Source organism: Podarcis gaigeae, assembly GCF_964106915.1.
Source record: "Podarcis gaigeae genome assembly, chromosome: 7".
In the NCBI taxonomy this organism is placed as follows: Eukaryota; Metazoa; Chordata; class Lepidosauria; order Squamata; family Lacertidae; genus Podarcis; species Podarcis gaigeae.
In genome coordinates, this window is record NC_139683.1 from 37,254,541 (window position 1) to 37,269,999 (window position 15,459).

The 15,459-nt window shown below is 38.0% G+C and overlaps 1 protein-coding gene across 3 annotated transcripts in view; it reads left to right on the forward strand.

Moving 5' to 3' along the window:
* TOX (thymocyte selection associated high mobility group box) overlaps window positions 1–15,459 on the forward strand; it is a 194,017-nt gene that overhangs the window by 96,126 nt on the left and 82,432 nt on the right. For all 3 annotated transcript variants that reach the window (XM_083747820.1, XM_083747821.1, XM_083747822.1), the window contains exon 2: window positions 11,682–11,747. In XM_083747820.1, the coding sequence (XP_083603946.1) occupies window positions 11,682–11,747 (66 nt within the window). The remainder of the gene's footprint in view (window positions 1–11,681; window positions 11,748–15,459) is intronic.

Sequence of the window (15,459 nt, forward strand, 5' to 3'; positions counted from 1 at the left end):
TAATTCATTAAATCCCAGACTGTAGTACAGGCAGCATGAAGAAGTTCTCACTCATAAAGAGTTCTCATCTACCATGTGACCACTGAACTTTCTTTCCCCTAAAACATAATGCAAAGTGCCAAGGGAGGATGCTTGGTGCCAGGTTATTTTGACTTTTGGCAGATTAGAAAGTGACGGTTCAGCTTCTGCTAAAATAAATAAGTGTGTAAAATTTACTAGACATCTAGGTGCATGTTGTGCAAACGTTGTACAAATTCACAATTAAAGGAAAGAAGCTAACTCTGTTAATGAAGGATGTTGGACAAGCTAATGTCCCACATGAAGACTCTGCTAGACACCTATCCTAAACTATTGAACAAGCTTGTTCTTCTTTTAATGAGGTTCCGGATTTGCATACTTATTCAGGAAAGTGGAGTAGCTTGGGGATGTTCCATAGATTATATTCTCCTTCTCACATGTCAGATAATCTGACATGCTTTATACCATGTCTGGTTAATTGTCCATCTATCCCCATACCATCTACTCAAACTGGCAGCAGCTCTCAAGAGTCTCAGGCAGAGTTTCTTCTCATTACCAGATCATCATTTATTTATTCTTAACTTGAGATGCCAGAGATTCAGCCTTGGATCTTCCGCATGTACACTGCTACTACGTTATGGCCGTTTCCAAATCAATATGAATATAATCAGCAGATGGCACAGAAACCTGAAACTCTGAATTAAAATGACAGAAGTGATATATGGATAATTGGCAAAGTAAAGCTTTGTGCTTACACACACACACACACACACACACACACACACGGTTATTGACTCTGTTGAAATACTTAGACTTTTGTGGGGATGAGATACAATGAGAGTTATTGATGCTAAGCTTGAACACTTTGGTTAGTGGAGAGATGCTTGCAGCGTTTTTTAAAAAATCTAAATGATTCAGAATGCCTTGACCTGGAAATGCTGCAGTTAAAATGGCCTCCTGTTGTTGGTCAGGACACAGCAGCTTAATCTGTTGCTTCTGCTTTACCCCCCCCCCCCATATTGCTTGCAGATGTGTAAGACAAAATTAGGCCACTGTGGGATTTCTGTCTTTTTTTGAGTTGTTCCCAGTGCATGTCGTACAGTAGTCTGAAAGAGGTTCCTAGTGAAGCCCCACAACTGTAGGTCTTCAATAAATCCTATTAATTCAATACACAGAAGGGAAAGATCTTGTAGAGTTTGGATTTGATATCCCGCCTTTCACTCCCTTTAAGGAGTCTCAAAGCGGCTAACATTCTCCTTTCCCTTCCTCCCCCACAACAAACACTCTGTGAGGTGAGTGGGGCTGAGAGACTTCAAGGAAGTGTGACTGGCCCAAGGTCACCCATCAGCTGCATGTGGAGGAGCGGAGACGCGAACCCGGTTACCCAGGATTACGAGACTACCGCTCTTAACCACTACACCACACTGGCTCTCAGTGTGCAAAAGCAGTGAATAATCTGTCTGGTTTAACACAGACTTGGCTCTGGCATGGGGGAACTTGGGCAGGCTGCCCTTGATGATGGCACCCAGGAGCCGTCCATAACTTAGGCCTCTCCCTACTTGCATACTTGTGAGTTGACTTTATCCAATGGCGGTGGCCCATTGCAGAATGACCACTGCTAGCTAGGTATATCTGCTTGCAAGCTGGTGCAGCTGGGAAGCTAATGGCTCAACGATCTGCAAGCAGGCTTTTTTTGCTGTAATGGGCCTCTGCTTCTGGGTGAATAGGAGATTGGTGGCTGCCTCTGCCCCTCTCTGTCACCCACATTTTTTCCTGTATGGTGATATTTCCCACAAAAGGAGCTAATATAAGAAAATAACAAGTTGGTCCAAGATGCAGAGCATTTAATTAATCCATCACTGACTTATCAAAATACATATTTTGATATTTGCTTGAAGTGCATATCCACTTTCCCCACCATGTACAGTGGACGCTCGGGTTGCGAACGTGATCTGTACGGGATGCACATTAGCAACCTGCAGCGTTCGCAACCCGGGTCTGCGCATGCGCGGGTTGCGCTTCTGCGCTTCTGTGCCTGCGTGACTGCCAAAACCTGGAAGTAACCCGTTCCGGTACTTCCAGTGGTCCGTAACCCAAAAAAACGCAACCTGAAGTGGCTGTAACCCGAGGTATGACTGTATTCTAAATGGTTCACAACTGGGGGAAGGGGATAATACTAGAATCATCACTGTGATTATTTTTCTAAGATACTAAGATAAATGAAAGAACTAATACTGTATATGACCCTATTGAAAGCCATGTCCCTGAATGGAAATCCCAGATGCCAGATGGAAAACACACACATACACAAAGAAACCCAGAAGCTTCCCCATTCCTTCCAAATAGACAAGCAAAGATGAATTCTTGCTCAGCTCCAGAATGAGGTTGTTCCATAGCAGAAAAGGTTCTCCTTCTAGCAGCTGATTGTCATTACACAGATGGATGGTACCATGAAGCAGGTCCTAGTTTTACAAGCAAAGATGAACAGTCCTTGTCATTTATTTTCAGAACTTACAGACCTAAAAAAGCTGCTCATTTAAAATGCAGTAGTTTCTCTTCCCGTGAATTCTATTTTTTAAATGAATGATCATATTTATTGCTCTAAGATGTTTACAACAAGGTGTTTTTGGATTCTACAAAACTAATCTATCCTTGAAAGGTTGAGCACATCTGCCAGAATTGGGAGGCAGCTTCAGTGTTGCCTGTCCTCTTCAGATGTGTCTGATTGCTTTCATCTCTATATTCAATAAACAGTTTATTCAGTGTTTCAGGATTTCAGTGGTCTTTTTAAAAATGCATTTAACCCACAAGGTCAAAGGAAGATGAAATCCCACAGAGAGGGTGCATAGTTCACCTCTGCATGCCCACAGCCTTACACTAAGCAATATGGTAGCCCACCCTGTGGCGTCTGATATATTCACCATGTCTCTGTCTGGACTCTCCTTCTCCTCCACTTAGTTTGATCCTGCTTTTGCTAGCCTGCTGTGCTCAGTGCTGCATCTTCATTCACTGCAGAGAGAGATGACAATAATTTTAAGAATCAGCCAGGCACTGACACATGCAGCTCAAGGCAGAAAGCTAAACAGACTTACAACCTCTCTTAAAGTGTTGCATTAACTTCTGTCAGAGGTACAAGAAATGAATGAAATGGAGGCTTGACCTCTGTTCTATGGCTTCAAAATTCATTCTGCTTGTATTGCACATTTAACCAAACATTCATCTCCTCTATATTTCCACAGGTACTATAAGAACAAATTAAGTGAGAAGTAAACACTCATAATTTTAATAATATTTATGTTTCTTAAGGATTGTTTTCACCACCATTGCTATAATATGATCTTTGTGGTTGACTGGAAGCAGCTTCTATGGTATTTTCCATATAACTGGCACCAATGGTGAAATCCCACTGGTGATCACTTTCAGTTTAGGAGAAGATTCTTCTTTTTTGTGCTATGTATAATCAAGTGATTAAATTGCAAGGCAAAAATGAATGTTGGTATGATTTTAATATTAAATCAGGATTCCTTTTTCTGCTTGTTTTTAATTAATGCACATACATGATCATACATAATGGTAATCTGTAAGAAAAAATATGTAAATCATATGCTCTGTATATAATTTGTATTTGCTCAGAAGTCTAGATCTTTAATTTTAAAAAGCAACGACAATAAAAATGAAAGTATGGCGGAGCAATAGTACCAATAGTCCATAAATTGGATCATGTTGTTTAGATCTGGAGAATTTTGACAGCATTACAACAATTTACTTAATGATCAAAATGTATATGTGCTTTTAAACTCATGTAAAACTATTAAATATACATCTTTATTTTTGTGGAGCAGCTGAACATAAGATTGGGTTCTTAATCTGCATATTATTTTTCACAAGCATGCTCCTGAGAAAGGACTCTATGTTTGTTCTGGAGTCATTTTCTGAACTTTAAAAAATTGATAAATGCTGAAAGCAAAAGGAAAAAGGGGGGGGGGAATCCCAATCACACATGCCACAGTCATGAGACATGGGAAACACAGCAGTCATGGCTTATTGATTTATTACCGGTAATTGCATCTATGTCTCACCTTTCCTTCAGGGAGTTGAAGGTGGTGAACTTATTTCTCCCCCACTTCAGTTCATCCTCACAACAGCAGTACCATGAGGTAGGCTAAGGTGTGTTATAGGAGAAAAGCATTGCATGAATAGAAGGGGAATGGAGTCTACATTACTGGCCTTGCCCATGGCATAATGTGTCTCTCCACACAATGAGCACAGGCACCTGAACTTTGCATGATCAGGGCTCCATATGGCACAAAAGCCAAGCACATAGAGTTGTATACAGTGGCACTTCTCCTTTAAGATGAACCCTAGGAGATGATATAGATAGATAGATGATAGATGATAGATAGATGATAGATAGATAGATAGATAGATAGATAGATAGATAGATGATAGATAGATAGATAGATAGATAGATAGATAGATAGATAGATAGATAGATGATAGATAGATAGATGTATTGTCAGAAACAAGGGCTCATGCCTTTTAGGGTTTTTTGTTTGTTTTGTTTACCTTCACTTGGAAATTTCATACTGCTGTGTAAATCACATGAAGTATTGCCAAGTTAGGAGAAGATTCTGTTTCAGTTTTATAATGACATATCATTTACAGAGCCGTTCTGTTTTTAGCTATAATGGTTTCTGTAACAAGATCAATTTTTCCCCTTTAGCCTAATCAGTAGATGATTTACTTCTGTAATCTACCTTTGCTTCATCCATATTTTTCCATTTCTGACTAGCAAACCCTAGAAATTGCTCTTTCTGGATCTGGGCTTTGGGTTTGTTTTTTAAATGACTGCACTTTAAAAGGTTTTTTGGGATTAGTGTTTTACAGGAAAATATAGGTTAAAAACATTAGTAACCCTCCCCAAACACATTAAAATACAGAGGATCACTAAGTGGTTATGGTTCATATTCTCTCTCTCTCTCTCTCTCTCTCTCTCTCTCTCTCTCTGTGTGTGTGTGTGTGTGTTTGTGTTTGAATTTTGTAATGCTGTGCTTCCTAACAAATTACACTATAGAGCAAAATCTTTCCTGTATTTTTTTAAAGAAAATTATATGCAGCTAATAAATCAAATTATAATATTGGCTAGAAGGCCAAAAATGTAGTTATATCTAAAACTTGTGAAAATGACTACTTTTAGTCAGCAAAAGCAATCTAAATGTGCTGACTGTTTAGAATTCTTAAGCCATTTAAAGAAGAATATCCTAGCAGGAATAAAATAAAAGGAAAAGAATAATGTTCCAGGAAATAGGTTTATTTGAGTTGCTTGCTCTATGTCTATAGCAACTTTGCAGAATGGAAGTTGATCACTTTATGTTGAGAAGAAAATGTGACCTTTTAGGAGAACCTGTGCGCTTGGGGCCATTTGTCACATCAACATTAATCACTTGACACTACTGTATGTGCAAAGGAGAGCCAGTTCATACCCTTATGTCTCTTTAAGAATTTTTAACTCTCCACAAAGACCCTTTCATGATAGCAAAGCAAGTCAGATGCTAAATTTTGCTTGAATACACAAGAAAATAGTTAATCCCACCTAACAGGAACTCAGGCGGAGAACCTTCCCAAATTCACACCTCTCTTGTCCTACTTCCAGTGAATAAGAACACACATATAAAATTGGGGTTGCTTCCATATCTTCTTAGCCCATTAGTTCCAGCAGGGTAAGTGCCCTGGCTGACATCTAGGGTCCCACTCTGCATAAAGAGCAGGAGGATCCTCAAAGACACAGGGCTCCCTTAACACATTTTTAAGTAAGTGAAGTAAGAGATATTACCATTTCAAAAGAAGCCCCCTTCCCTTGTTAAGCTCGGGGTCTAAAATAACATAAGAATACCACTGCATTTATCTCAGTGGTGTGGACAGCCAAATGAGATGTCATCCACTATAGCTTTGTTCACAGTGAAATTGCATCAAATAAATCGCCAGTTTCTCTTGTGGGAAGACCTTCTTGCAGCACCTGTTGGTTCCATCACGATCATTGTGAGGAGTCTCACTTATAGGCCATTCCAGTCTTAAGTGTCTGAACCCAGGTAGAACATATCTCAACCCAGCTGGATCTCATGTGCACCTTCCCTTAATTCTTCTACTCCTTATGTTTTCCACATCCATATTTCTTGTGTCACAGGAGGTATTCAGGTTTATCTCCCCCTCCCATCCTTAATACCATTCACAAACCTTTGAATTCCTGCTGCTGTATTATAACATTCTTCCGCAGAGATGTGAAAGCCATCACAGTTGATGTTTCCTTCTGACAATAATCCTGCAATTACCCTTACAGTAGTACCTTGGGTTACAGACGCTTCAGGTTACAGACGCCACTAACCCAGAAATAGTACCTCGGGTTAAGAACTTTACTTCAAGATAAGAACAGAAATCATGCGGCAGTGGCAGGGTGGCAGTGAGAGGCCCCATTAGCTAAAGTGGTACTTCAGGTTAAGAGCAGTTTCAGGTTAAGAACGGACCTCCAGAATGATTTAAGTTCTTAACCCGAGTTACCACTGTATTTATTTTCCTTTTACCTTACTCAACTTATGGAACTACACAGCCCTTGTCATAGCATCCTAGAAACTATCTCCATCCCATCTATCGCAGTGCTGAGAAACATCTGTTTAATGAACCTGACATCCCCTATACCCTTGGTAGCAATTTATTTGTTTCATTATTTGTATTAGGTTGTTACTTGTCCTTCACTCTAAGGTCCCAGGGCAGGTGGCAACAACTCAAATAATACAAACAAACACAAATGCAACACCATAATAACATTAATTAATAGTTTTCAGGTAGATCACAAAAATAGTTTTCAGCTGTCATGGCCAGCGAAAAGGGAAAAGTCTTGGTGAGATATGTGACCTTGATAATTCTAGCTCAGGTAGAATTGAAATATTCTTTCATCTGTTGATGCAGGAGTTGAGTCTTTGAAAGTTAATGTTGGCTTTGCTCTCCCATTTGGCACTGCAACCAAGGGTAATATATTATTTATTAACTTTATTTAATCACTTCTTAGTGAAAAAAGTCTCAAAGTTTCTTATAACAAGTTGAGAATGCAAAGATTCCATAACATAGCCAAAAGCAATGAAAGCATGCATGATGCTAGAAGTGTTCATCCAGCAGTAATCAAGAATAAGAAAAATACCAACTAAAGGAACATCAAGAATAGCCCCCCCACACACACACCAAAAAACAACAACACAAACCACACAAAGATCCAGATGCCTGGGTAAACAACAATAGTTTTGCTTGGTGCTGTAAAGCTGAGAACGTTGATGCTAAGTGAACCTCCTTTCGGAGAGCATTCTACAACTGGGCTGCTGCCACTAAAAAGGCATTTTGTACATTTTAGGACTGCAAGGTCTTTGGTAGGATACTTGCCTCCTTTAAGTAATGTTTGTGTTGGGTAAGTACTAGTCTGCCTATGTTGGTCAGCCAAAGGACACAAGGGTATATTCAACAGTTGGGACTTGCATAACATAGACTGTAAACACCCCTGCTTTAATTATCTGTCCAGAACTTAAATCCTTTGTTTGGTGACCTAGTAACAAGCATGTAATACAAATGGGCACACTTACGGTAGTTTTCACTGAGGTTTTTCAGATCTCTTAGCTGGCGGTGAATGTAGAGCATTGATACAGAATATTGCATATTGCAGTTTGGCAAAACGGTCAGCAGCCCAAATTGAGCGTTTTAGACCTTTTTATCAAGGAAGTGAAATAAAATTTACTGATGGGGAAGAAATAGCAGAAACTTTTTGGGGAAACAACTCTGATGCAGATCCTGAAAACTTGAACTGGTGGAACCATTAGAAGGCAAGATTGTACAAAGTATCAGAATTTCACTTAGCATAGCAATCAAAATCCCTAAATTTTATCCACACAACTTTTTTTTTAACCTCCAACTGGAAAAATGCTACAGCTATTTGTTAAGTGTTATTCTGCTCATAATGTTCTTTCTTTGTATCAGCCTTGGTTTTACACTTTATTTTCTGTTGCTCTCCATGGATGGTCTCCCACTGTAATAGTTCCTACACCTGATTTTCTTCTGCTTGACTGTATTATATGAAGCTTTAGTATATGCAGACCTTTCATGTCCTTCACATTCTAGCTTGACATTTCTTCTATTAAGTCTTTGAGATGTAGCATTCTAGCTGACCAGGTACATTCAGATTGCTCAATAAATATATATATAGCTCAGTTTGGATTTTAGTTCTCAGACACAGTATTTTTGAGAACAGATAAGGATTCTTGCCATTAGTAGTGCTTCTCTCACTAGCTGGTTTTTCTTAATTAATTTATTTTATTTTTAGTTGTTTTTAGAGGGGATAATAGTCTTCTAAAGGACTTGTACACATCAATAATGCACAATCTAATTAAGTCATTGATTACATGGTACTAAATTGTCTTTAATTCAAATAACTTGGTTTGACAGCCTGTTTTGGGCCACAATTCTCAACACAGTTACCTGAACTAAATGTGACATGCTTCTCAGTAGGCATGTATAGGAGGAATATCCTGTTAATACATGTCTGCTTGGATGTTCCACAGTACTTAAAGGGTCTTACAGCCAGGTTACATGACACATTCATCATATAATTTGCCCTTGACTACAGTTGTTTTCTTTTAAGAGATCGCCATGTCAAATTCAGACTGAAAACCTAGCATTTGGGGAGCAAGGGTAGGGAGGCTTTAATTATTCTCCCCCGGAGTGCTTCCAATCTGGATCGTGCACCTACACACCAACAATTTGGGTTGGCAAAATTGTCCCATCAGAGTAAAAGGAAGCTTTCCTGACACAAACAAATTGCAGGCGTTGAGAAGGTGCAGTTCAGAGCCCCTCATGCTAATGACCTGATTCAACTCACTAGCAGTGGTGGGGTGGAGTCACCTTCCTGACATTGGCAGGGCTGGACACAGCAAGATGAGGACTACATGAGTGTAATGGCAGGAATCTCAGCAGTGGTCAACCTGTGCACAGAGATAGCCATAACCTCACCACCATCCTGCCCTAGGCCCATCCAGCTAAGCAGCAGTGACTCTGGTGTCAGGAGGGCAGCTCTGAAGCTCCACTTCCCATGTGCCAGCATGCTGGCAATTTGTGAAGGATGAGGTTTGCACCATGATAAAAATCAATTAGTGTGCATAAGATTTTAATCAAAGTTGCAGGCACAACCACCCACTCCTATGCCACATTAAATATTTAGTGATTTGAGCAGAAAGGGTTGACTATTTTCTGCCATACAAATTTCAAGTAAAAGTCCTACTTCAATGTTAGGGTACAGTGTTAACTGCATAGTACTTTTTTCATTTACAAGGTGTATAGAATCCTTTATTCGTTTCAAGTCATACTAGGAATCATGCTACAGATTCCTGATAGTCTTCTTCCCCTTCTTGTTGGTTTCACCCAACTGCTCATGCAGTACCAATTTAATGTGAAAAGAAAATTTGTCAGAAGTAATTTATCATGTTTGAAGTATCATATTAATTTTCATATAACAATGGGTTTCAACTAGCATTAGCATGGCAATTGGAAGCCCAGATATATAAGCTTGGGCTAAGTATCATATAGCTAAAGAAAGCGTAGTCAAACCAGTTAAGCCAGAGGACTATAAATATTCTTGGATTGACATCAGTCTGGCTGATGAGTTGATTCTAGTAAATTAACAGCACAGTCCCATACTGAGAGGTAGATTCCATTAAATCCAATGGAATAGTTTTTGGCTTAAGAATGTCACATAAGAATCTGAATTTGAACATTTATATATGGGCATACTTCAGGCTTGTTAGATCTAGTTTGGGGTTGTTGTTTTTAGAAATCCAGGATCTACCAACCAGAGTGTGGTGCAAAAGACATATAGCTAGAAGTGAAGAACTAGGTGCCTCTGAGCACATTCCAAATCCAGGGATTATTATTTTATTCAGTATTGGAACTGAATTCACAGCTTTCTCACACAAAAGTTCTCTCCTGGCTACCTTCATTTCAACAGCCTAGATTAGGTAGGAAAAATACATTGTTGCTTTTGTTAAACAATTGTGAGTCAGAAAACCTCACTCCAGAGTCAGTGGACTTTCTCTGGGCTGTCTAGGGCTGTGTTTTGTAGTAGGCAGTTTGTCGTCTTGTAGGTACAGCAGATTAAAATGATTTTACTTTCTCCTACTGCAAATGGTTTTCAGGAAAGGTGTGAGTGAACAAGGATGGCGAGGAAGCTGGGAAAGAGTTCAATTTTAACTCCTGTCATTTTAATTCTTGTCAAGGATGATAACAGGGCAATCCTATACATGTCTACACAGAAGCAAATCCCATTGAGTCCAGTTGTGTTTCCCAGGTCAGTGGGTATAAGATTGCAACCTAAAAAGGCAAGCTTTGCACAAGTCAAACACTGGATACAACAAGCCAGAGAGGCTTCCAAAAAACAAAACAAAACAAAACTGGTTTAATTAAAACTGTAATCCTACCCACATTCACCTGGAACTGTGCTCCATTCAACTCAATGGAGTTTAATGCTAATTAGACTGTATAGGATTGCATTGTTTAGTACTCTAAAATAACATGATACAGGAAAGTGATTTGGTACAAAAGGTAGGTTTTGTAACTTGAATGCTGTTGGGATAAAATCCTGGCTCCTTGTTATATACTTAAAAAACAAAACAAAAACTTCATTACTTCCTTGCTCTAACTTTATATGATCTCTTACACCTGTGAGTAAATTGCACAAAATATACCCAACAATACCGTGGAGAAACAATTTTAACAAGTATAGTACAATTCTCAGGATTTGTCTCTTAATCTTCTTCTAAAGTTAAGTAGGAAAACAATGAGAATTACATGCACATTTAGATGCATACTTAAGAGTGGAATATGAAATATGAAATAAACAACACTTGGCGATAAAAGGTGTCTTCATTTCATAGTTCTGTGTACTTGATGGTATTTATATAATAGGTTATGTAATGTTACACTGACAAAGAGATTTATCATACAACTGTATTAAATAACATGAAATGTATATCTTTTCTATCAGTTTGGGGATGGTAATTTCAGTTAAGGTAGCAGAGAGTAATTTATTTTCACTCTATCAAGTCAACTGTTGCCTTAACATGTCTTTGTTTAGCTACATATATTTACCACCTCAAATTTCTAAAGCTTTTTCCTTTTTTAGAATGGGTATTTAATAAATATTTATAAGTTGTTATTTATCAGTACTGAAACATATATTCTGTAAAGAGCCATTTTTAAACTTTTCCATTATCCTGGTTTTCTTGTAAAAAAAATAAATTCGATTCACTACCGCTTACTGCAATAAGTATACATGGTGCACAAAATGAGCCATTTTGTTTTAAAACAGATTGCAGATGAAAGGAAACCATTCATTGCCTGCTGTAATTACTAGAGCACTAATTACTCCTAATCACTGGCATCCAGGGTCAATAAGGATGACAACAGGAACATCAAAGACAAGACGTGCACTTGCAGTTACACATCTTTTAAACCAGGCTATAATTTTTTAATGGCGACCGTTTGTCACTTGACGCTAGAAGCGTTCGAAGTTGCTAATTTTTAATCCACAGATAGATAGATAAATAAATGTATATTTATTTCTTTTTCATTTGCAGTTTGACGGTGAGAACATGTATATGAGTATGTCAGAGCCGAGCCAGGAGTACGTGCCAGCCAGCCAGGTGGGTTAATTAATCTTCTCTGCCTTGTTTCAAATTGTAATTAAACAAATTCAAAGAGTTGCATTGCAAATGAGTGGCACTATCAGTAACTGCTGCAATCAGAAATAATCATAATTTATAAACAAAGCATTTAAGCCTTGTTTCCAGCTAATGAGATAGCACTGATAAAACGCCAGAGTTGGCAGTTGTTGAAGACACTACCTCGTTTGCTCTCCAGAATGCAAGCAGCTGTTTTGCCAGCATGATCATTCCCAAGCAGTTGTTTTACCTTTAGGAAATCCTCTTTACAGGTGCATGCTATTTGTTTATCTGACTACAGACAACTTCATCATTATAAGCCAAAGGTGCCACAAATTGCTTAACTTGTCACGTTCAGGTCTGTTTGGTCTAAAGAACTGGTGTATTCAATTGCAAGGGCACCCTATTCCCCCTAATAAATTCTAACCCACCACATGGCCTGTTTAGACCTTCAGAGTCACAAAACAGACCAGACAATAAAATACTAAACAGCAAACAAAAGTTCATGCTGAATCAGGTCTGGCTAGTCCAGACATTTGTTTCTGATGCCGGCAGGTAATAATCCATAGTATGTTACAACTTTCTCATATATATACACACACATACCGTATATATTACCACACACCCACATACCCTTCATTCTGTAATTAAACAAACTTTAACATGACTGGGACATGATGTTAAATATTTTCTTTTTTAAAGCTGTGTTTAAAAAGAGAGTGTTCCCAGAAGATTACGGTATTTCCCAGTTGCCTGCTGAATTCATTTTAGAGTGCCTTTTGGAACTTCTATGATTGAACTTGCTTGGCTAAGACTGCTATAAACTCTGCACGTAGTTTTGAATAGAACTGTTTGATTAAAATTTGGGGGTGGGATATTCTTCTTTAACCTTTACATCCAAAAAACTGTCTTGACAAGTTTAGCAGTACTGTGTTAGATTAAAGCAACCAGGCATCATCTTGTTCATGCCTTAAGGGCTTTGAAGCACAAGGGCTAATTGAATTTGTTTGAAACTGTAGAAGTACAAACTCTCTGAATGATTGCTGTTACAAAGCAGCTGCTACCTTTCAGAGAATCATTATGTCTGTCTTAAATAGTTTTGAACAAAGAATGTACCTCCACATTTTCCAACTGAGCCATTTTCCTTCTGCTGATATGTCTATACTATGCGTATTAAAACACCAGGTATCACTTCCTTGGGATATTTTAAGGTATTTTTAGAAGTTGGTTACACATTTTATGCCACAGGACCATCTCAAGTATTTACCAAAAGGATGCTAAAATGCCCTTTATTGGTTGTAGGATTAATCTATATTTATGATTTTACTCAGAGTAGATCCATTGAAACTAGTAGACTTGAGGTTGTCATGTGCATTGTTTTCAGCAGGTATACTCTGAAAATGACTTAATGTTATCTACAGCCTATACTTTTAAACTTTAAATACATGTATTCAAAATGCGACAAGAAAGGAAAATTCCACAGATGAAAAATGTTCATGCTGCTTCTGATGAATTTATACTTCACAATGAGAAATAAGATGAATGTACTAAGAAAGCTGAACTTCAAATTCCTTATGTTCACTAGAATGTGTTCATATTCATGGAGGCATCTTAGGGCCTTATTCTAAGGCTTTAAAAGTCAATTCATCACCTTTAGGCTAACATAAGTAAAAACTCAACTGTCAATCAGGAAAAAAGTATATCATCAAACATCTGCATAGCTTGGTAATCCAAGACAACTTGCCTCACAGCATCACTTGACAATTATCATTTCTGTTCAATTTTCAAATCAGTACATGCTTTGGGACTTATGTACTAAGTTGCTAAGTAGCAACATATGGCTCACTACAGTTCCTGTGATGCTGCTGCAAGCAAACAGCATAATTCCAGACTTGAAATGATTTCCACAGAAAGCCGTTCTTGGAAATGAGCCAGAAGTATAACTATACCATAAAAAATAGTGATATTCTTTTAGTTTGTCCCAAAAGACTGTTTGATGCTGCTAAGCTTGTGTATATTTTATATATGTAAATATTGTATTCTTGGTGACAAATATCTGGTGTAATGTTATGCATCCCAGGCAGCTTTTAAAATATTCTCGACGCTCAGATATTCATTATCACACAGTAAATGATGACATTTTCATTAATAATTGAACTTCAGTGTGATGATATTTAAAATAGCATGGAATGTGCACCCATTAGGGACTCTTTTGCCTCATGGCAATCTTCCATGGTCATCTGTGTGCATCTCCTGATAGTATTTTCCATGTGACATATCATGGAACTTCTTAGAGTTGAGTATTTTCTAGAAACTTGAAAAGATGACCATAGTATTTTATCAAGAGTCCCTTGGTTGTGATTATGGAATAATCACCCTGGAGAACACATCAGACATGATGCCCTACAGAATGGGCATTTCCTGTTTCCTTAAGTATCTAAGATCTAGTGCTTTAACATATAATGATGGTTATATTTGAGATTATGAATTAATTTCCACCAATTCCAGCCTCTAAATCAGTGAAACACGTCTGAAAGGCTCTATAATTACTTGATAAGATGGGGTAAATTCCTTTTTATTTTTCCCCACTGCATGTGATAGGACATGACCTTTGCATTTTGCTTTCTAATTTTTTTGTTGATGAATTGGTCTTCCGGGCCTGATATTGCACCCCTTTATTTTTCACACTTTTTTGTTATCCTAAACAGCTTTGATATTGGCAGTCTGGTGCCTTCCCTTTATAGTTCAATGTAAGCCTGGATTACAGTTATTATTAATTTTTGTACAAGGCTATACCTCATTAAAAAGATATGTTAATTTAAACACTATATGCTATCTATAATGTGTTATACAACTTTTATCAGCTGCAGTAGCTGGCTTCTCTGTTAATCAATAAAACAAAAATAACAAAAGCTATTATTTTATCTTCCAGAAGGCAAACAGAAAATCAATCATCCAATGATACATTTTCAGGAAAGTGCTCGGGTTATTTCCTCCCAGCTCATAATGCCTGCTTTTATTTTCCGCGTGAGATAACATACCCTTGGACGGTTCATACCCAGTATAAAATGCCCCTTAAAATATGCACTGTATGTTCTTCTGTGCTTCTTTTCAGGTGTAAAAAGTACCCTGCAGGTATCATAAAATGTAGGCTCCTTTCTAGGAAACTTTCTAGGGCAGCAGTTTAAAGATAAACAACCATGGGGAATATTGAATGAATTTCATGAATAAGATGACCATCTAGGTCTATCTGTGGGCATTAAAGTATTTTGAACAACTTATTAGGCAAACGACTATGGACCTGTTCCTTGCTGCAAAGGCTCCCTCTGTAAAGTGAGCTTGACCTGTTGACCCTTGACCCAGTGAAACAATAATGATAGGAGGCTACAAATTAATCTAGTTAATCTCACAATGTCTGGCATCTCAACAAGCCCAAACTAGTTACTCAAACCCGTCTTCAGCATAGCATTCAAATGATTACTCTGTGCAATCCCAGAGGTATTCATTACAGACAAAATTGCTCTTGCTGCCTTGCATACAAGCTGAGTTTTCAATGGGAAATGAAAGGCTGCCTGGAAAAATAGGACACCTAATTAAGTTAAACTACTCTAGCATTTGGCTTGACATCTTCATTACTCAAAATTAAAAAGATGCTTCACTTGAGCACACAAGTTACTATTGTTTATGTTGTTGC